Genomic DNA, 24,286 nt, shown 5'->3' with positions numbered 1-24,286 from the left:
GGTACATTTTAAATGAACCTAGGAAAATTTATTTTTTTAATTTTAAAATGTATAATAGTATGCAAAAGTATTTTTAATACTGATTATGTGAGGGCAAAATCTGTATAAAAAAAGAATTATGCTTTAGGAGACTAGATTTGACTCAGTTTTTGTACAGATTATGGAAAAAATATGCAACATATTCTGCAGGTTGTAAAAATTAAGAATCTTATGAATACTTACTCTGAATCTCAAAAATTCAGAGCAACTTAACATCTGAGGTAGTAATTATCCAAAATACAGAGGGTAAGACAAGGTAGGGCCAACCACTTCAGTCTAAGGCATATCAGGAAGATGTAATTTGAACCTAGCCACAAAATCCCAGTTTAAGGAACTAAAGCCAGTGACAAGAGTAAATCAAAGAAAATACCAAAGTAAAATGAAAATATTGTAGATCAGGAAAATCCCCAAAAGAAGGAACAAATAAAGACTCAAAGGAAATAATCCACTAGGACTTCATGAATACTAGAAAAAAAATGAAGAGACAAAAAATGAAATAAAAGTTCTAGAAAAAATTTGAAATAGGTTAAAACATAAAATGATAAACTTTATTCAAGTAAAAGAATCCTTTAAAACTAGAATAAAAGAGGACTTCCAGCCAAGCTGGCAGAGAGAAGACAGGCACAGTTCTAAAGTCTCCTGATCTTCCCTTAAAAATAATATGAAACAAAACTAGAATAAAAGAGACAAAAATTAATTATTCCATATCCCAAGAATATCACTGACAAAATCCAAAACTCCCACCTCAAGGAAAAAATATTCTTAAGTAACCAGAAAGAAGCAATTCAAATCCCAAGGAACCAGAAAGGGTCATGAAAAGACCTGATAGCTTCTGTTATAAATAAGTGGAGACTATAGAATACAATATTTCAAAAGACAAAAGAGGTTTATTATCAAGGGTAATTTACCCTGAAAAGCTGAATTTAATCCTAGAGAAGGAAAAATGAATCTTTAATAGAATTGAACTTGAACACATTTTGAATGAAAAGATTCTAGTTGGGTAGGAACTTTGAAATACAAACATAAGAAATAAAGAGAAAGAAATTTATGTAAGCAATTAGGATGTTATTTATGGTCATATAGTATAAACAGTCTAAAAAGCTGAGATGAAACAAAAATCTCTTCAAACCTTCATGTTTTCAAAGAGTATTAAGGGATTTAAATAAGAAAAACAGGGGGCCTGGAGTGTACTGGTTCTCTCCCGAGATTTTGAAGGGGAAGAAGAATAAGGATAATTAAAAAGAAATAGACTAGTACAGAAGGAGGAAGAATAGGGTGGAATTGATATTTTTTAAACAACTGGAATGCATGAGAAGAATACAGAGGAGGAAGGAACAGATATCAGATAAATCCAATTCTTATCTAAAATAGAGAGGAATAATGAACATATGTAATTTCACAGTTTTTTTAGAAATACTTCACTAACCAAAGAAATAATCAAGGAGCGATAGTGGAGGGTGATATTAAAAGGGTAGATAATCCCAGTAGGGGGTGAGAGGGGGATAGGCTTAAGCAAAACAAACTAATCCTGAAAAGAGAGATTAAAAGGGGAGGGGGAAGGAAGACAAGGATCAAAAGTCTAAGAGGGCATCCATCAATTTGGAAATCGCTGAAGATATACTAGTATATTAATGTAAAAAATATTATTATGCTGTAGGACAAGATAAGAAGATCAGAAAATTCAGTGTAATAGGGACTGCTATAAAGCAAACTGATCAGAACCAGAATATACTTTATAAAGGGAATGACAATACCATGAAAAACTTAATTCTGATCAATGTCTATGGATAAGCACATTTCCAAATGATTTATGAGAAAGTATGTTATTCACCTCTTGACAGACAGATGAGGACCTCAAAATGTAGATATACATGTATAGTTTTAAGACATGATCACTGAGTGAATTGGTTTTGCTTGAATATGCTTACTTTTCACAAGGTATTTTTTTTCTCAATTTTTGATTAGAAGATAGGGAAAGTTAAGTGGGGGGGGATTTGGGGGGGGCAGAGTAATCCTCAGTACTGATGGTGAGGAACTCACATCTCCAAATGACTTTTGGACACCTTGAAAAACATCAGTAAACATCTTAAATTCAACATGTCCAGAACCAGACTCATTGTATTTTTTCCTCAATCTTCCCACACTCTCAAACTTACTGTTGAGGACACCATTATCTTTCCATTACCCCAAATTCACAATTTAAGTGTCATCCTCTAGACAGTTTCTACTAAACAATGAATGAAAACAATTTTAAGCTGCAGATGCCATGGAATATAACTTTATTATTAATAGTTCACTTTAATATGTGAAATACTAGTTACTGTGTCTCAGTAACCTCTCAAATTCTTTATAATTTTTACTACATTTTCTACTACATTTCATAAAACATCTGAACAGAACTAACTGAGACATTCAGGGTTCTATATAAAATAAAGATCTAATAAGAAACACTCCATTCCATTCCACAAAGTCCTCTCACGCCTCTGAGGGGTGCCACAATAATTCTAACCTCCTGCATTTTCTACAAAGACTTCAAGTAGAAGGAAAAGACTAAACTACAGATAGCCTTGCTAATTAAGTACAGAGAGATGCAGCTTCTATAGATGGCATTTCAGTCATGAATTCTCCTGTCATGACAATCCATAAAAAAGTAAAAGAAAATTATAGAATGGTGTGATCACTATTCTGATGTTATAGAGGGAGTGGGGCAAAAGGTTTTTTAATCATCTACAATTATTAATAGCCTAAGAATAAGATATATTTCTAGTGACCAAAAAAGAAGAAAAAGAATAAACCTAAATATCTCACTATAAATGAAAACAGAAGAGCAAAGGAAGTTATAGCTAAATAGAAGAGCTCAAGTATGAGACATCTGGCCACTTCTCACTTCAGTTTTCAAAAGTATCTGCAAAATGAGAACTATTAAATTACCTGCAGTTTATGAACGAATAGCTATTGAGGATGAAGAGGTAGAAAAATTAGACCAGTATATATACCTATAATTTGTAACTTCATTGCAAAGGTGGGAATAGTTGAGAAAGGAGAGAAATATGATGGAAAAGCATAGAAAGGAATAAATAACAAAGGGCCAAAGACTCATAAACCATATAAAAACCTCAGTCTATAAGTAATAAGAACCTTCTTCAAGAAAAGTATTAGTAGACACTGGATATGAGTGATCAAAGAGTAATACACATACACAAGAAACTGATTATATTCTAATGAATGAGAGATTACTTATTACTGATGTGGGCGTTATTTCTAAATTAGTTATATAGTCAGACTAGCAACTTATTAGAACAAAGAACAAAATTCTAGTAAAAAACCTAGGGAAAAAAGAAGAAAATATGGTTTACAGAGAGCAAAATTTCATCCTGATCTATTTAAATAAGTTATCCGTGATTCTTAAAGTGATGTGGTGAGTACACAAAAAAAAAAAAAAAATCATTTCATGTGCAAGTTTTACTTTAGTCTCCTTCTGGAGACTAAAGGAACAGAAATGCACTGGAGTCAGTAAAAACTTGAAGGACATGCCAAACAAAGAAATATGCTACCAAAGAAAAAAATCCATTTAGAATGTAAACTTATTTGAAAAGTCTTAAAGAGAAGAATAATGTAAGATTAAAATCAGCATCTTCTCGAACATTAGGAACCAATTCACAGAAATCTTAATAAGAGTTCAAACTAAAAGTAAAGTTATCCTGTGTTGTTAGAGATGAAAATTAGAAGACAAACAAAAGATTTTTGCAAAGATCTTTAGAAGAAACCCTTTTAATGATCAAGGACAGCAGATGAATTTGAGATGGCAAGAAACAGAAAAAAAGATAGGTAAAACAACTGGATTAGACCAAGTATACACAGAGGAGATCCATGGTGGAGGCAACATAAATATGACAATGTTGAAATTATTGATTCACAAGATTTTTAGCCATGGGGTGGGGTATAAGTGGGGGGAGAAACCTCAGAACTTATTAATACCAGAAGAGTCCTAAAAAGTACTACTAATTGCTGGCTTGTATGCCTACTTTAGATGTTTGTAAAATTTATATAAGAATCGTCAATGTAAGCATCATATGCATCCTTAATGAAGTCATTGATAGGGAATAGAGACCACACCTTTAATATCTTGCAACTGATTCAAATATGAAAAGAATGCAAGATTCAACTGTTTATTTGTTGCTAATAATGTATTTTAATTTAGTTGAACAAACTTTCTGTAAGGCTTTCTTCATACAAAATTCATATTTCCCACTCATCACTAAATTTTTTCAAGATTCCCTGAAATAGGGGGCAGCTAGGTGGCATAGTGGATAAAGCACCGGACCTGGAGTCAGGAATACCTGAGTTCAAATCCAGTCTCAGACACTTAATAATTACCTAGCTGTGTGGCCTTGGGCAAGCCACTTAACCCCGTTTGCCTTACAAAAAAAAAGTCCCTGAAATAAAAACAGAAATGATCTTATTGGTCATTCCTCTGATCATATCAGGTTTATGATCACCACTATTTTAGAAGAAATCCAAGGTAAATGATGGTTCCCTAGCAATGATAATGTCCTCTATATACTTCAGTTTGTAGATGATATGCTGGTTGAAGAGGCAGTTAGGTCAGTGGATAGAGTGTGGACCCAGATTCAGGAAGAACTGAGTTCAGATCTGGCCACAGATGCTCACTGGCTACTACCCTGGGCAAGTCACTTAACCTCTGTTTGCCTTAATCCACCAGAGAAAGAAATGGCAAACCACTCCAGTATCTGCCAAGAAAATCCCAAGATAATACAACCATGGGGGTCACAAAGAGTCAGACATGACTGAATTACTCAACAACAACTATTGCTGGTTTAACTAAGCGTTTTGGAGGATTTCCATTAGCACTAAAAGGACTATCACAGTTAGCTACAGTCAGGTGATGCTAGGCTTGGAGACTGGAAGACTTAGATTCAATTCAAACATTTACTAGCTGAGTAACCCTGAAACCATCACTTAATCTTTTGATGTTTTGGTTTCCTTTAATATGAGATGGGAATAATAACAACACATACCTTACAGATATCAAATATTTGTAAAGCATTTAGCACACTGCCAGACAAAAAAGAGTACTTAAAAATTCACTGTTTCCTTCCTTCCCTTCCTCCTTCCTTACTTCCTTTCTTTTCTCCCCTTCCTCCCTATTTCCTTCCTTCATAAAAAAATAAATGGATGAAGAATATCTACTTTCCAATTTAAGTGACACAGTAAGACAGATGTTCTGTAGATCTTGTCGATCAGTATATATCTGTGTGTGTGTGTGTGTGTGTTTTCATCTTGGAGAGACAGTACTAATGGACATTGAATTGTTCATCATAATCAAATCTGAGGGGAGGAAAATGGCCTAGACTACCTTCTGGAAATTGCAAAGCTACTTTAATGACTTTTCCTAGAAATAAAAGGTCATCTATTTACATATCACTAGTCTACTGACATGGTTAAGTCTTAGAACATGAAAGCTTCCAAAATGCATATGATTGAGAAGAGATCAAGAAGGAAATGTAGTGGATGAAAGCAGACTGCAACAAACAACAACTAAGTGATTAATTTACAAGCATTCATATAATCTATTCCATTCCATTTCTTTGCTAGGCCCTGGGTATTCTGGGCACTTCAGGCAGGTAATTCAGTCTAGAACAGACAGACATGGAATTAGGGGATGGGAGTGTCATAGTGAGGAATAGTAAAATTTAATTTGAATAAACTGAGAGTATGTAAAGGGAAATTATATACATTTAGATAGCAAAGGTAAGTTGGAATCTGGTAGCTAATGGTTTCAAATGACAGGTATAGGAGAGAGAACTTTAAAATTCTGTAATGCTTATAATAGTCTTTCTGTCACTACTCACCCATTTGCTAGCATATGTCACATCTTACTGTTGTCCTTAGCAATCTCAGAAAGGTGGAAAGAAAAGAATGCTGAGAAGAATGATTAAGACAAATGGGCTTGGGGCAGCTAGGTGGTATAGTGATAATCAACAAATGTTGCATTTGTGGATAGAGGCACTGGCCTGGAGTCAGGAGTGCCTGAGATCAAATCCTGCCTCAGACTCTTAATAATTACCTAGCTGTGTGACCTTGGGCAAGCCACTTAACCCCATTGCCTTGCAAAAAAATGTAAAAAAAAAAAAAAAGACAAATAGGCTAAAGTCTGTTTTCCTACTAAAACTGACTTTTGGTAACTCAATTAACCTAAGCCTCATTAAAATACTTAAAATATCCACCTCAAAAGTTATGAAAACCAAATGTTTGTAAGACTTTTTAAACCATGTAAAATATTATATAAATGTTATTTTTTTCTTCTTAGAACATTTGTTGTTAATAATTTGTAAAATATGCTTCTTAGAGGCTGTGTGCTTAGAAACCAGATAACCAAAATGTGAATATTCTATGTAAAACTCAATTTTAAACATTAAAATATTGGAGATTCAATTTAATTTAAATGCCAAAAGTGTATTAAATAGTAAAATGAATAGGTTTTGAATGATACCCTGAGGAGATCTTTCTGAATAAAGTACATAAACTTTTTATGATAACTATTTTATTAGCAGCTCATTGCCTGGTTTTTGGCAGTTCCAGATGGCTAAGGTTCCAGAGATAGCTGAGATCCAAATAAGTGAAGTATGAGTATCTAATATTCATTAAATTCAGCCAACTTTTAAAATCTGCAGAAAAAAAAATTTCCTGCACCCTTGTCCAACCAAAAAAAAATATTTTTCATTTAAAAAAAGATATAACTATTTCCTTTCTATCTTCAAACCAAAAAGATATATGTCAAGTCATTGTTAAAAACATTCTATTCACAATACCAAACAGGTGAAAGGAGTTAAAAGGTCATCTTAAAATACATCCTCTGAATTGAAAGTAAGTACAGGAGCAATTTGTTTGCACTTACTGCTGCCCTACAGGAAACCTATTTAATATGGTTCTAACTTAATAGTTTTATTTAGTTTATTTAGCTAAATTTACTTCATATTGATAAAAAGAGCAAACATATTCAACATTATTTCAAACAAAATTAAGTATACAAAAAGATAAGTACAGTAGCACTGAAACAGCAAAGTTAAAACATTACTTGGACCAGATATTCAAATTATTCTAAGTTTAATTTTAATAAATCATATTTTGTTTCACCCTTAATTTTCATGAAAAAATATTTATAATAAATGTATTTACTGTTATCTTAATTTTATCCTGTTTACTCATTTATGACATTAAAAATATATATGTTCAATGCATATTTGGGTACTTTACTGAGATTACCCAAAATTCAATAAACTTTCATTCCTTGTAACTTTAGATTATAAAGCATAGTAGGAAGAGTAACTCTGCAGTGCTGCTGTCATAACTTAGGCAGTAAAGAGGAAATTCAGCTCTTCTCCAAATGGTACAATGCAACACACACACACACACACACACACACACACACGCACACAAAACCGAGTGTCAACTTTTGTTGTGAGAACTCAGTAAACCCTCTTCCAAACTCAAAAAAGGAGGCGTCAAACTTCAGAAACTTTTTTAATTTGAAAAATCAAAACATCAAAAAGGAAAACCTGGTAATGGTATAAACATCTACATAAACAAGCTCAAGGTCAAAAATTAACACTGATCCCCATTCTGCCTACATCCCACAGCATTCAATTCTATCCAAAGCTATACCAAGGACACAAGATTTTCCAAGGTCAGAGAACAAAGTAGGGCTCCCTCTCCCAGCACGCTATTACAGACTTGTACACAGCTAGCATCAGCTTCGTTGGATAAGAATAACCTTCAAATATTGCATGCATTAAAGACCAAAGGCGAAAGGAAAGTCAAGCAGAACAAAGCAATTACCAGGGAGGAATTCTGCCAGCAGAGAGTTTTCCCTTCTGCCCTTCACACAACAATCTATTTGCAACTGAAACTGGATTCTTGATTCCTGAAAAGAAAATCAGCAGAAAATAGAGATGGAAAAGTTGTTTAAAGATTTCCAGTTAAGTTCTGTGGTGTTTTGGTGGGACAATTTTAGAAACCTTAAAAAAGCTTTTCTTCTTGCTAAAAAATTTACTATCATAATAATAATATCCAATTTTTAATAAAATTCAAATAAACAAATATTAAACATGTATTATATGCAAAGAAAAGTCAAAAAGAATAGGCAATAGTAAATTTTTGTATTTTCTGTTGAGAAAACTGTTGAATTTAAAGCACTACAAATGATACTGAAATTCTTTTTATTATCTATTTTGTTCTGGTTTAATCTCCCACTATTCAAGTTATTCAGGGAGACAAAAATAAAAATAAGATTAAAAAATTTGAGATCTTTGATTCTACTATCAAATAATTCCTGGATAAAATGAAATAAAAACAAACTTCCAGGCATGTAAGTAGAATTTTTATGATAAATCTACTTAAAAGATGCACATGACTACTGATAACATCCAGTTTACACTGCAAGTGAAAATAGATCTACATAGATATATAGTTTATACACCATCACAAGAGGCTTAAGATCACATCTACAAAACAGCAGTGAAAACTGATAAGTTCTCTCCAAATATCTTTTCAAATCATGTGCAACAGTGCTTGTCAAAATGGAGTCATTTGTGGCTCACATACTAATTCTCAAGGCATTCTAGAAGATTAAAGAAGTGGAGAATATTAAAAATATAATCCATAATCTACAGAGAAAATAATAGCAGGATGGCAGGTTAATGTGAGGGAGATGTTAAAAAGTACCTGACAATGGTAATACAAAGAAACACCATGTAGGGTAAATTAAAAATGAAAATAAGTCCTTTGACTTTAATTAAAATCCAAAAGTCAGATATTCAGGGAAATCCCAAAATATTTCTCAACAAACCACCCAATCTAATGAAAAAATACAGAAATAATTACATTACTCTAGTTCATATCAAGTCTTCATAATATTTATTTTAATAATACTTGTTCCAAACTAATCTGAAATTTTGTAGAAAGAATTATGACAAAAATTTAGTCATAAGTTGCTTGACCCTTTTCATGTAAAATTTTATAATTAATATTTTATGGTATAATTATAATAGAGAAAAAACTATTTGTAGAAATATTCCAATAATTTAGAAAAGAATGGAATATGTCTTTAGGAAATAGATTTATTCTTTTAATTTAAGCTGCTAAAGAATTAATTACTAAGTTATGACATTTAATTAGAAATTAAGTATTCTCATCAGAATATAAAGTAATAAATTTTGCACTAGCATTAACATACCACTCAGTGCTCCAACCGCTCCAAAATTTAAAGACTTTCCATCCATAATGCTGGCATCACATTCTATCTCACCCAAAAGGTTTAAATTGGAACCCATTCCTGCATTTGTAAAAGGGGAATCCTAAAAATATAAAAAATATATGAATATATGCATACCAATTACAAAGTACAACAGAACCAAGTGGAATGGCATAATGGAAAGAACATCTGACTTAGTCAGAAAACCTGGATTCTAGTAATGATACTGCTACTGATAAATTATATGACTTTGTGCAGTTCAACCTCTCCTGGTCAAAATTTTGTTGGCTGTAAAATGTAGGACTGGATCAGGTGATATCTGAGATTCTATTTCAGCTCTAAAACTCACCGATTCCTAAATACCATTAGTAATACTGTAATCCATTTAAATGTAAACAAATGATTTATATAAAGCAAAATAAAATATAGTCTAGGTAAAGATCAATGGCCATAGAAATCTTTATAAAAGTTTTAAAATGGGTATCAGATTCATCATAAGCAGGCATTCTCCCCCATTCTTCCTTGATTTTATTGAGATTAAATGTATAATATATCAAATACAAAACTACTCTCCAGTCAATGAAAAAGTGAGTAAAGTTTTATTATTTTAATCCTTTCCATGAGGTGAATGACAAAGTCAGAATGCCCTAGAAGCTATGACCAATTCACAGGGGTCAGTTAGTTTTTATAGTGATCTGGTACTTCATCAGATCTGAAGAGTGTGATCCAGTACAGGAAACATTTTATGATTTATTCAGACCTAGTTCACTTCAACTTTGGAGGAATTTTTATATAATAATTCTGCTACAGACTTATTCTAGAAGTTTGTTTCTGCCCTAAAATGAACCTGAGATCAATACCATCTATAATCCAGGATTAAGTCAAATACAATATACAGAAAGACAAAATTCTTAGTTTTGCATTCCATCCCAGTACCTGCTATGTTTTAAAAACTTAACAAATAATTGTTGATTGCTATGTTCCCAAGAAAAATGATCGGCATGGATCATCAATAAATGAACAAAATCATATTAATCACTTGTTAGATGCCAGACACCGTGAGCTAAGCACAAAAGAAATATAATAGGAAGACGCTGCTCATAAGGATCTGACACCCTAATAAGAGAAAACAAAAATATAAAATGAAAACAAGGTAGTCTGGGGAGAGAGTTGATCATCAGGTCAGAAGAAAGTGCTAGATTAAGATTCAATGAGACCTGGGCCAGCTAGGTGGCATAGTAGATAGAACACTGGCCCTGGAGTTAGAAGTACCTAAATTCAAATCTGGCCTCAGATACTCAATTACCTACTTGTTCGACCCCGAGCAAGTCACTTAACTCTTTTGCCTGGCTAAAAAAAAAAAATCAATGACATAAGTCATGCTTGGAAAATCATAAACCCTAAGTTTCCTCATTGTAAAATGGGAATAATACTCTACAACCTATCTATCCCTCAGAATGAAAAGAAAATACTTTGTGATCTTTAGACACTAAATAAATAAAAATGTGTTATCATTCAATGTTTAAATGGATCATTTGAAATGGATTGATCTACCATCATAACCCAAGAAAGTTGATGAATGAGGCCCAGATTTAATCCAGAATTTCTTCATCTTCCATGCAGAATATGAATGAAGTAAAGCTAAACCCAGTACTATGACATAACTGGAACTACATACCAGATAGAAGGAAATTCATCTGCAGGAAATAATTCGCCTAAGCATTTTTCCCATTACAATCAGTAACAGAGGTTTACAAACCTCACAAGGAATCAGAGAAAACTCTTAGAAAAGACCACCAATGTGGGCTTTGTGGAACTACCAATGAAATAAATGTTCTATTCAGCAATTTGAAATGACATCATAATTCTATTTTTGGAAATAATCATTCATAAATATTAAGCAAAAGTTTGTATATTCTACAATGCAGACCTCAAACACTTTACCCCAAAATAGCAATATATCTTTCTAAGGGACATATATCAAGATACACATTCAATCAAAAATACCTATAAGGCAAGACACTGTCCAAAAGAGGCTGACAATCTAATTGGGAAGGTAAAATATATACATTAGAACCATTTAACAAAACATTTAATAAGATGATTATAAGAGGCAACTGGTTCCTGGAAACACTATTTTGTAATCATATTTCATACAAAATATTATTCAAAAATATAGACAATAGAATGTAGGAATTTAGAGAAAGAATAAATTACTAGAGTTTAGAGCATAACAGAAAAACTTTACTGTTGGAAATAATTCTGAAAAATAGATGCATCAGCAAAGTAGAAACAAATTTAGAAAACTGAGAAGAAAAAACACTAGCAAAGGCTAACAGTAAAGTTAAGGGCATATCCCAAAGAAAAAACAGGTCAAAATAAAGTGAAGAGAAGTAAAAGACAATACTAGAAAAACTGGCTGGGAGAAGGCTATGGAAAACCATGAATACTGAATTAAGGACGACGATCTTTATTTGGCAGAGGAGAGACATAACTTTTTTGTTGTAATTTCACAAAAATTAACTCCTGCATACAAGGCATTAGCCTAAGGATACAAAGAAAACAATATAAACATCCATGTTTCAAAATAGCAAGCATAATCTTGGGGGGGGGAGTGAAAATAAATCTAATTATCATGAACAATGGGATAATTTTTTAAATTTACAGCAAATTTCTTTTATAAAGTTCTAATTTCTCAAATATGCATGAGTAAAGAACTGAATCAATCTTATAAAAATAAGTGCCATTCCCCACTCAATAAATGGTCAAAGAATATAAAGAGGCTGTTTTCAGAAGATATAATCAAAGTTGTTTATACTCATATAAAAAATGCTTTAAATTAATGTTAACTAGAAAAATGCAAATTAAAACAATTCTAAGATACCACCTCACAACTATCAGAAATACTGGGAGGATAAGAGAAAATAGATACACAAATGAACTACTATTCTAGAGAACAATTTGGAACTATGAACAAAAAGCTATCAAACCATGCCTAACCATTAATCCAGTAATACCACTACTAGGTCTGTACTCGCAGGGAGATCAAAGGAAAAGGACCCATAAGCACAAAATATTTATAGTAGTCATTTCAGTAGTAATTGGAAATTAAGGGACCACTCATCAATAGAGGAATGATAGAATAAGTTGATTTTGATGGAAACACTATTATGCCAAAAGAAAAGATGATGAAATAGTTTGAATAAAACTTGGCAAGAACTATAGGAATTGTAGAAAAGTCAAATGAGAAGAATCAGGAGATCAATATGCACAGTAACAACAATGCTGTAAGTAGATCAGCTGTGAAAATTTTGGCTACTCAGATACAATGATCCAAGACGATTCCAAAGAACTCATCTACTACTCTACCTCCACAGGAGAGATGTGATAAACTTTGAGTAGAAATTGAAGTACAACCCTAACAGCAATATGGGGGTGATGATCAACCTTGATGGACTTGCTCATTTCAACAGTGCAACAATCAGTGACAATTTGGGGCTGTCTGCAATGGAGAATACCATCTGTATCCAGATAAAGAACCATGGAGTTTGAACAAAGTCCAAGGACTATTCCCTTCAATTTAGGGGAAAAAAATCTGATATCTTATTGTCTGATCTTGTTATCTCTTATACTTTATGTTTCTTCCTTAAGGATATGATTTCTCTCTCATCACACCCAATTTGGATCAATGTACAACATGGAAACAATGTAAAGACTGACAAATTGCTTTCTGTGGAGGGGTGGGGGGGGGCGGGAAGTAAGATTGGGGAAAAAATTTAAAACTAAAAATAAATAAAATTTTTAACTAGAAATAAAAAATTTTAAAAATAAATTGAAGTACAATTTTCTCATTATTTTTCTTGTTTTCTGAAAAAAATTGGATAATATGAAAGTGAATAATATGTAGGATTTTATACACACACACACACACACACACACACACACACACACACACACACACATATTGCTTGCCTTCTCAGTGGATGCAGGGGAGGCATGGAGATAGGAGTATATCAGAGATTGTAGAACTCAAAATTAAAAAGAAAAGAATGTCAAAAAGAAATAAATAATAAATTTTAAATTGGGGCAGCTAGATGGCACAGTGGATAGAATACCAGCCCTATAGTCAGGAGGACCTGAATTCAAATGTGACTTCAGACACTTAAAAATTACCTAGCTGTGTGACATTGGGAAAGTCACTTAAACCCATTGCCTTAAAATTAAAAAAAATTTTAAATAAATAAATTTTAAGTTTTTTTTTAAATATCCCTACCTCCAAATGCAGTGACTGACAGAATGAAAAGGATTTAGTAATATCAATGTGTATATATTAGAAGAAACAAACTAAAGATTAAGTTAAGAGGATATAGAAATAACTAAGGTATAAGGTGATTATGACATGCATCATTCTTGAAGAAGTCTATTTCATCAGTACATGAATAGGATTTGAGTGAGAGGCTGCTGTGCTAAGTTACCAGCTTTACTTTCTCATCCAGTCATCTGGATCCAGTGGCCAGATATGAATCAGGACAACTAGAGGAGATGGTCCTGGATGTGAGGCAATCAGAGTTAAGTGGCTTGCCCAAAATCACACAATTAGTGTCAAGCATCTGAGGTTGGATTCAAACTCCTATCCCTCTGACTCTGCCCTTATAAAGTGATCAAAACTGAATTGGGCAGTACTTTTTGAGGAGCAAAGAACTGAAAACCAAAGTATTGTCCATTAAATGGGAACCATCCAAACAAAAAGCATCATATTAATATAATGAAATGATATTACACCACATGAAAAAGACAAAAAAACATGGATTTAGGGAGATATGAGAAGACTAGTATAAATTGATGCAGACTGAAGTAAGCACATCAAGGACAATTAATACAATGACTATAATTTTATAAAGAAAAACAGCTTTGAAAGATATAAGAACTCTTATTAATGAAATGACCAAGCTTTATTCTAGAGAACCAATGAAATACACTCTCCATCTTCTAAGAAGTATTGGTCTCAAGATACAGTTTGAGACATGCCTTTGCAGAAATAGTCAGGATGTGGATTTATTTTTGCTTGGTATCTGTTACTAGAAAGGTTTTGGGAAGAGATTTAAAAGGAAAAGAGAAATGGTGATAATGACATCTCCATTTTTTTTTAAAAATGTTAAATAGACTATTATTCTTGTTTTAATGAACAAAAGAGAAAAGGAAGAACATCCGGGGGACAAACAAGAACAGCTTTGGAAGAAATATGTTGAATTTACTACATTTTTTTAACTGAGTTATAAATAAGGAGATATATGGTTTCATATACAACTCTTTTTTTTCTGTTTTAAATATATATATATATATATTTGTATTTGTCATTATTTCATAAGTTTAAAATAACAAAAAATTAAATTAAAAAGTGTGCTATAGCAAGAAGTATGGGAGAAATAGTCTAATAGAAAAATGCAATAGAACCTTATATAATTGTATTTAATGAGGAAAAATGAGAAATCAGAAATTTTGAAGTTAAAATTAAAATTATTCATTATTCATTAAACTTCTGAATTGCTAAGAGTATATGGCACATCTTTTTGAATGATGTGCACTTTAACAGAAATACAAGAAAAATACAAATGGAAATACAAGAAAATAAATATTTGATAACTAAGCAAAAGAAAAGAATTCCTTTAATAATATTTAATTTCTTTATGATACAGTCACTCCAAATGATTGATTACCTAAGGATAAAAAGACAATTCTTAAAGAAAATAACAAAACTCATTCTAGATTTGAAAGGATAAGTTTTTAGAAAGTGAGATCCTGGGTCAGAAAGAATGGTTTAGTTATATGAGAAATTAGCATGAGAATTCAGCCTCAGAGACAGGTTCAAAGCCCACCTTTCACTTACTAGCTGCCTAATCAGCAGCAAGCTATCTCTCCATGATTGTTTCTTCATTTGCAAAATGGGAATATCTAGAGTACTTGTCTCAAAGGGTTGTTTTTATTTCATAACTGGAGAGTGGTAGATATTTTACCCCTTCTTGTCCTTCCTCTCTTATTTTTATTAATTTCTCAAATAATGACTGAAATGGTCTTTTTCTATTTTAAAACACTTTATAAAGGCAGAGTCAAGATGGCAGTGTGGAAACAGGAATTCCCAGAAGTTCTCCTCCAGAAAACTCCAAATGCCTTAAAATTAAGACTCCAACCAAATTCTTGAGTGGCCAAACCCAAAGAAAGACCTAGTGAATCAATTTTCTGGCCCAAGATCCTTGAGATCTTGGAAGATCCAAGGGAAGAGTCTGCTCCACTGGGGTTGGAAAGGGCCACAGTGCATCCTGGGCCAGGCCTTGCCACACCAGAGCAAACTAGCTCCAGACTTCTAGGAACAGCCCAAGAGGCTCCTAGATCCCTGGGGGCACCTGGGTCTGTGGCAGCGGTGGCAATTTCCAGACCTCTGAGCACAGGCATCTCCAAGGGCAACTTGAAAGGTTTATGGGAAAACTCTGCTACACCACAGTAAGTATGGAACCCAGGTCAACCAGGCCTCAGCACAGCCTGCCCCAGGAACTGGAAGTAGGTCTGTGGAGCCACACAGCAGTTGCTTCTAGAGGGCTCAGTCCACAGATGGTAAGGGAATCAAGGGAGACTGTCAAAGTCTCTCTGCTATCCCTGGGACAGGACTCTGTTGATCTTCCCAAGTTCAGATCCAGGTCACACTTTGGGCCCCAATGCTGCCATAGCAGAGCAAGGACCTTCCTCACAGTTCCAGGACAGAGGGAATCCTTCCAAACAGAGCACAGGGCAGGAGAATAGTCAGAGCACCTCATAAGACCTTGAAGGAATCAAGGTCCCTGAAGAGGTGTCCCAAAACACTCAAAAGGTTGAGTAAACAACAGAAGAAAAAAGAACCTGACCACAGAAAATTACTTTGGTCCTGTGGAGGACCATACTTCTTGCTACAGCACACTTTTTTAATTTAATTCTTTGTTATTTTAAACTAATGAAATAATGACAAATACAAATATATAAAAAAAACAGAAAAAAAAGAGCTGCATTAAAATCAGGTCATAGGCTGGGGAAATGAGTAAAAACAGAAGAAAAAGAGCCTGACCATAGAAAATTACTTTGGTCCCATGGAGGATCAAAATACACACTCAGAAGATGACAAAGCCAAAACTTCTACATACAAGAAAAATAGAAATTGACCTCAGGCTATGAAAGAGTTCAAAAGGGATTTTGAAATTCAAGTAAAGGAGGTAGAGGAAAAATTGGAAAGAGAAATTAGAGTGATATAGGAAAATCATGAAAATCAAGTCAGCAGCTTGGTGTGAAGGAGATATAAAAAAACTGAAGAAAACAACATCTTAACACCAGTTTAGATCAAAAGGAAAAAGCAGTCCAAAAGGTCAATGAGGAAAATAATACCTTAAAATGCAGAACTGGTCAGATGGAAAAATGATTTTTAAAAGCTCTCTGAAGAAAATAATGCCTTCAAATGTAGAATGGAGCTAAAGACTTTGTGAGAAATCAAGAAACAATAAAACAAAAACAAAACAGAACCAAAAGATTGAAAAACTAGAAAAAAAAGGTGAAATATCTCACTGGAAAAACAACTCACTGGAAAACAGATCCAGGAGAGATACTTTAAAAATTATAGGGATACATGACCAGGAAAAGAGTCTAGATTTCATTTTTAAGAAAATTCTCCAGGAAAATTATGCTGATAGCTTAGAAGCAAAGGGCAAAATAGAAACTGAGGGAATTCACCAAGAACTTCCTGAGAGTCCCCCCCAAAAATTCCCAGGAATATTATAATCAAATTCCAGAACTTCCAAGTCAAAGAGAAAATACTACAAGTAGCCAGAAATATATCAAATATCATAGTGCTACAGTCAGGATTACACAGGATTTAGAAGTATCTACATTAAGGGTTCATAGGGCTTAGAATATGATATTCTGGAAGGCAGAAGAGCTTGGATTACAAGTGAATTATCAACTTCCAGCAAAAATGAACATCCTCTTTCAAGGGAAAAGATGAACATTCAATGAAATATGGAGCATCCAAATTTTTCTGCTGAAATGACTAGAGAACAGAAAGTTTGATCTTCAAGTGACTTCAGTGCCTTCAAGTAGCTTCACAGGACTCAGGTGAATCACAGGTAAGGTGGACGAAAAGGTCAAATTATGAGGGATTTAATGACGTTGAACTGCTCATATTCCTGCATAGAACATGATACTGAAAACTCATATGAACCTTCTCATTTATTAGAGCATTTAGAAGGAGCATATATAGACAAAGCACAGGAGGGTGCTGAATCTGAGGAATAATTTGAAGGAATAATATATTATAGAGCCAGTGGGTGAGAAAGGAAAGTTCTGGGAGAAAGGGAAAGGAGAGGTAGAATGGACTGAGATAAATCATGCAAAAGAGTCAAGAAAAAAACTTTTGCATGAAGTGGAAGGGGGAAAGGTGAGGGGAAAGGAGTGAACTTTCATCGTCATCAGAAGTGTCTCTGAGAGTAAATAATATACACAGTCAATAGGGTTAAGAAATCTATCTAACCCTAGAGGAAAGAGGAGAGGAAAGGGAGGGGAGAAAGGAGACAGGGGGGAGTGGAGATGAGGTGGAGGTGATTGAAGAGAGGGAAGATCATGGGAGAGGGTAGTTAGATACAGCACACTTTTGAGGAGGGAGAGGGTAAAAGGAGAGAGAGAGAGAATAGAATAAATGGGAGTGGGGAAGAATAAAATAAAGGGAAATACAGTTAGCAATAGCATCTGTGGGAAATAAAAGTGAAGCAAATTCTCTGATGGACTTATGATAAAGAATTCGACCCAACCCAGACACAGAGCAGACTGAGGTACATATTTTTTTCCTTTTCCTCTCACTTTATTTTTCTTGAGGTTTCTCCATCTTTTTTGGGGGGTAGGGGGGGTTGTAGTTACATTTACAACAAGAATATTATAGTAATGTGAAAATAAATATATATTAAAAATGCTTTATAAACATTAATTTATAGCAGACAGAATATTATGCTTTGAGTCAGGAAGAACTAAGAGTGAATCCAATTCCTAATGTTTCCTATCTATGTAACTATGAACAAGTCATTTAACTCCTCTAGCATTAACCTTCTCTCATCTATAAAATGGGGATAATACCTGTAGTATATCCCTTACAGGATTGTTCCAAGGATAAAATAACATATAAGTAAAACATTCTGCATGATGAATTTGGAAGAGTGAGATCAATGACTTCATGTAACTCTGCCCCACTTAAAACCAATTTATACATGAAACAAAACACTTCATACCACTTTGCTATTCCTATCTCAAAAATCCTGTGTCAACAGTCAAATGACGAAGCAGCAGGTGCAGTTACACTGGAAGGTGTAGGTAGAACTCTGCTCACAGGCAGCTCAGGCCATAGGGTCATCCCCCTCCCCCAAAAGCTAAAGTGGGATTTGGCAGCCCTGTTAAGGAATTACATTTCTCACCACTTGGAGTGAGAAAGGAGCTAGAAAAGGCACTCTGCTTACCCAAAACTGTTCTAATTACCAAGGCAAGTAGAGATTCTACCCTGTGGAAATACAAAAAAGTACAAAAACTTCTTCAAAGAAGATTCCACTCACCATCAGTGCATGGAATGTATGCACACTCATAGACCACACAAGATCCAATAGACCTAAAAGACAAACAGCTCTTGTTGCAAAGAATTCAGCAGGCATCATATCTAAATCAGCTTACTGAAGTCAGAGCTAGATACATGTTTTCCTGGAGTGACAGTAAAGGGGAGCCCAATGAAGATGGGGTAGGTTTTTCAGTCAAAATTAATCTAGTCAACAAGAATGAACAACAGCTTCACAATAATGAGATTGCCACTTGCAGGAAAAGGTCATGCCACCATCAACAGGGCTATGCACCAACTATGATGAACCCTCATGAAGTCAAAGAAAAATTTTATGAAGACCTGAAGACTCTTATCATCCATATACCAAGAGAAGACAAATTTATAATTCTGGGTGACTTTAATGCTAGAGTAGACTTAGACTTACCAGGCATGGCAGGAAGTTCGTGGGAAAAATGGAGTTGGAAACAGCAACAGCAATGATAACCTACAACTGAAGACTTGTGCATCTCATAACATTCTTATCACAAATATTGTCTTCTGTTTACCTAAACACCATAAAATTTCCTGGATTCACCCTCCCTGCAAACATTGGCATCTAATAGATTATGTGATGATAAGGAGAAGAGATAGAAAGAATGTGAGAGTGACAAAGGAGGGGCAACTAGGAGGGGCAGCTAGGTGGTTCAGTGGATATAGCCACTGGCTCTGGAGTCAGGAGGACCTGAGTTCAAATCCAGCCTCAGGCACTTAATAATTACCTAACTGTGTGACCTTGGGCATGTCACTTAACCCCATTACCTTGCAAAAAAAAACAATAAAAAAGTAACAAAGGCAATGTAGGGTACAGAGCACTGGACTGATCACAGACTTTCAAGTTAAGTATTCACATTCAACAGAAGCAGCACTCCAAGGCAAAATGAAATAGAATAAATGTCAAAAGATTAAAGTGTCTCTCTGAGCAGGAACAGGTTGTTGCTAAAGTAGAGGGAAAATTGGACCAACATACAGTTGGCAACAGTGGAACAGAAAAAGAGTGGGTAGCTTTCAGCAATTTAATATATACAGCACTGAATTTGCTCATCTGGGTCAGAACACTTGCAAACTGGTTTGATGCAAATGATGGGGAATTGCAGAAGCTGCTAAATGAAAAACAAGAACTCCACAAGGTTTACCAGCAGGATAGTTCTTCCATTTCTAAGAAGGTAGCATTAACTTCCATCAAAAGTAAAGTCCAAGTGAAGCTTAGAGAGATGCAGGACTCTTGGCTCAGTAAGACAGCAAATGAAATTCAGTTTTATGCAGATAGTAACAAACCAAAGTGCTTTTATGATACTCTGAAGGTTATTTATGGACCAAAGACACGTGGTACATCACAATTAAGGCGCTGATGGAACCAAGTGATTAATGATAAGTTCATGATCCTAGGGAGACAGGCTAAACACTTCCTTGGTGTTTTTAATAGGCCATCATTAATTGATGCAGAAGTCATTGACCATTTACCTCAAGTTGAAGTCAATCTGTCCCTAGCTGAAGTTTCAAGGTAAGAAGAGATTTCAAATGCCATCAAGTTCCTTCCAAGTGGCAAAGCATCTGGTGCTTATTCTATTCCAGTTGAGATTTACAAGGTGGGGGATCCATTGCTCATCCAAAAGTTGACTGAAATTTTCCAGTTATATGACATGAAGAGGTTATCCCCAGGATTTCAAGGATTGTCCATCTCTATAAAGGTAAAGGGAATAGACTGTCCTATAACAAACACAGAGATGTTTCTTTTGCTGGTAAGATTCTTGCCAGAATCCTACTCAATAGGTTGTCCTTTTACATGGATGATAGTCAGTGTGGCTTCAGAAAAGGATCAAGAAATGGTCAATATTGTGTTTGCTGCCTGACAACTCCAGGAAAAATACCAAGAACACAACAGAGGTCTGTATACCACATTTGAAGACCTTACCAAGGCCATTATTAATACTGTCAGTCCAGGGTCTAAGAAAAATTTTGCAAAATTTGGATGCCTGAAGAAGTTCATCAGTTTTGTACATCAATTTCATGACAGCATGCATGCCTGGGTTCTGGATAGTGGATGATGCTCTTGTGATTTCCTGATCACCAATGGAGTGAAACAAGGTTGTGTTCTTGCTCCAATATTTTCAGCCATGGTATCAAATGCCTTCACTATTGCACTGATGGTAAATTCTTCAATTTGAAAAGGCTAAAAATCAAGACTAAAATAGGGGAAATGCTGGTGCATGATCTTCTGTTTGCAGATGATTGTGTAATCAATGCAGCCTCTGAAACTGAGAAGCAACAACATGTGGATTGATTTTCTGCTGTTTGTGCCAATTTTGGCTTAAAATTAACACCAAGAAAACACAGGTGCTCCTTCAGCCAGCACCACACCATCTATATGTAGAACCATACATTACAGCAAACAAAGAAGTTTTGAATACTGTAAACACATTCACTTACCTTGGCAGTGTCCTTTTGAGAGAGATACACATTGATAATAAGGTTGACAAGCACAATGCCAGAACTTGCTCAGTATATTGGAAACTCCAAAAGAAAGTGTGGGAGAAAAGAGGTTTTAGACTAGCTATCAAATTGAAAGTCTACAGAGTCATTGTGCTGACCTAACTGCTGTATGCCTGTGAAACTTGGACAATCTACCAGCGCCATGTCAGGAAACTGAATCACTTCCATTTAAATTGTGTTACAGAGCACCAGTCCTGAAGTAAGGAGGATCTGAGTTCAAATACTATTACCTAGTTGAGTGACCTTGGGCAAGTCACTTAACCTCACTACCTTGTAAAAGTACTGCATTGTCTTAGGAATATTCTGAAGATCACCTGGCAGGAGATGATGCCAGACACTGAAGTCCTTTCTTGAGCTAAACTGCCAAACATTATGACAGAGAGCACAATTATGATGGGCTGGCCAAGTTGTTAAAATATCAAATGTATACTTGTCAAAAAGAAAACACACACATCCAGAAGAAGCAATACTGGGACACCCTGAAAGTCTCTCTTAGGAACTTCAGAGTTGATTATGCAGTATGGGAGACACTAGCACAGGGCTGTCCAGCATGGCATGCCCTCAATAGAAAGAGTATTGCACTCAATATGAATAAGACCACATTGAAGCAGCTCGGAGGTAATGTAAGATTGGCAAGTTTAGAGTAAACACCCCAGTGTTCACATGGACTATTTGTGCTCAACCTATGGTAGAGTATTCCGAGCATGTATTGGTTTGATCAGTGACAGTCAGATGGATACACTATAATTTGACTCAACAGTTATGTCATTTTGGTCTTTTTCAATAATGAAGGACAAGGACCAAAAAACCAACCATCTTGATATAATCTTCAAGAACCACAGTTACCTCCAGACATACTAAGACATCTGAGTAATTTGATAAAGAATAAGAGTAGAGGAAGAGAAAAAATGAAACAAGTTGTAATAGAGAGTTACTGGGCAGCTAGTAAATGCAGTGGACAGAACATGGAGTTTGGAATCAGCACAAAAGCTGACTGGTCTTCAAAACTGGTCTCATACACCTACTGCTGTGTGACCTTGGACAAGTGTACCTGTTTCCTTCATTTTCTTCATCTGCAAAATGAGATGAAGAAGGAAATGACAAATCACTTCAGTATCTTTGCCGTGAAATCTCCAAATAGGATCACAAAGAGTTGGACACAACTGAAAAAAGACTGAACAACAAAACTGAACAATAAAACAACCTACCAGGATCTTGGAGTCCAGCTATCAATTAAAAAAACTTGGACTAGAGGCAAAACACATAAATAAATGAGAAAAATAGGAACATAACTCAAAGGGTAAAAAATGTTTCCAGGATGAATTATAGTAAGCCTCATATAAGTATTTATTATGCTATGATTTTTTTTATTTGAGTCAGTACAAAAAACAAAAAAGTATGGGTGCTTGGTTCAGGAGTAGAGAAATTAATTTAGGATTCCTCTCAGTTGGAGTCTTTATACATATATATATATATATATATATATATATATTTACATAATTCTTACATTTCAAAGTTACTTTAACCATTATCTTTGCAATATGCAACAAAACAAAACATTGATCACCCTTCATTGTGAATCTGGCACTTGAATTTGTTAAATTGAAGAATACAATCTATTTTCATGGCTTTTTCTATTAAATTCAACAATCATCACAGTACACTTAATATTGACAGCTTTGAGGGGGCATCTTCATCCAAACTGACTACAAGGTATCAAAAAACCAAATGCCAAAATTGCTACTAGGACAAATTATATTAAATAATAACTCCCTGGCAAAAAATTCAGAAATAACAACAGCAAAATATTTTCATCATTACTCATCTTGACTATTAAGAATAGCATGTAGGGGGTAAAGCCAAGATGGCAGCAGGAGAAAAGCCTCTCCTAGGTGCTCTCTCAAAATATTTCAAAAATCTTAAAATTATGATTCTAACTAAATTTTCAAGAGACAGAAACCACAGAAAGATCCAGTGAGGCAATTCTCCAGCCCAAGGTAACCTGGAAAATAGTGGAAAAACTCTGTTCCACAGGGTTAGAGGGGTGGTCCTGCCAGAGTGAAGGAACTTCAACCTCCCAGAACATACCAGAGCACCTGGGAGACATGACTCCTGGCAGCAGAAGCAGTTTCTTGGCCTGTACCCCAGGGAGCACTAAGCACAACTTGGAAGATCAACAGAGAGACCTCTGCCAGAGCAAGTGTGAAACCCAGGCCCTCAGCAAGGGTAGAGCACTCTGCAAAGCCCAGGTCCTCAGCGCAGTCATGGCACTCAGTCAGTGGTGGCAGCCCAGACCCAGGAAATGGAAGCAGGCCTGTGGAGTCGCCCAGCAGGAGCCTCCAGGCAGCTGCACCTTGAGTGCTTAACCCACCAAAGGTAAGAGTGGAGGGAGACTTCTGAGGTCTGTGCTCTGTCCCCAGAACAGGACTCTGGGGCTCTAACCACATTCAGATCCTGATCACAGTCTAAGCCCCTCACAGAGCAGGGGACCCATCCCCACCCCAGTCTCATGGCAGAGGGGTGTGCTTGTGGTCATTCACAGACCAGGAGAGCAGTCAGAGCCTCACACACTGAGGTCCTTGTAGGGGTGTCCCAATAAAACTCAAAAGTGCAGGAAGCACTCCAAAACCAGGCACAGGCTGGGGAAATAAATAAAAAGGAAAAAAAAAGGAACCTGACCATAGACAATTACTTTGTCTAGGATTCCATGGAGGATCAAAATATTCAATCCAAAGATGAGAAAGTCCAAGTTTCTGCATCTAAAAACTCCCAGAAATACAGAAGTTGGGCTCAGGTTATGACAGAGCTCAAAAAAGATTTTGAAAATCAAGTAA

The 24,286-nt window shown here is 35.0% G+C and overlaps 1 protein-coding gene across 8 annotated transcripts in view; it reads right to left on the bottom strand.

Moving 5' to 3' along the window:
- TASP1 (taspase 1) overlaps window positions 1–24,286 on the bottom strand; it is a 304,860-nt gene that overhangs the window by 243,265 nt on the left and 37,309 nt on the right. For 4 of the 8 annotated variants that reach the window (XM_074209426.1, XM_074209427.1, XM_074209433.1 and 1 more), the window contains 2 exons: window positions 9,296–9,416; window positions 7,900–7,984 (listed from right to left, as the gene is read on the bottom strand). In XM_074209426.1, the coding sequence (XP_074065527.1) occupies window positions 7,900–7,984; window positions 9,296–9,416 (206 nt within the window). The other 4 variants (XM_074209429.1, XM_074209430.1, XM_074209431.1 and 1 more) reach the window with 3 other exon arrangements.

The sequence above is a fragment of the Macrotis lagotis genome, chromosome 1 (assembly GCF_037893015.1).
Source record: "Macrotis lagotis isolate mMagLag1 chromosome 1, bilby.v1.9.chrom.fasta, whole genome shotgun sequence".
NCBI classification, from domain to species: Eukaryota; Metazoa; Chordata; class Mammalia; order Peramelemorphia; family Peramelidae; genus Macrotis; species Macrotis lagotis.
Note: the sequence above shows the minus strand (reverse complement) of the source record. Positions and strands in the feature narration are given on the sequence as shown.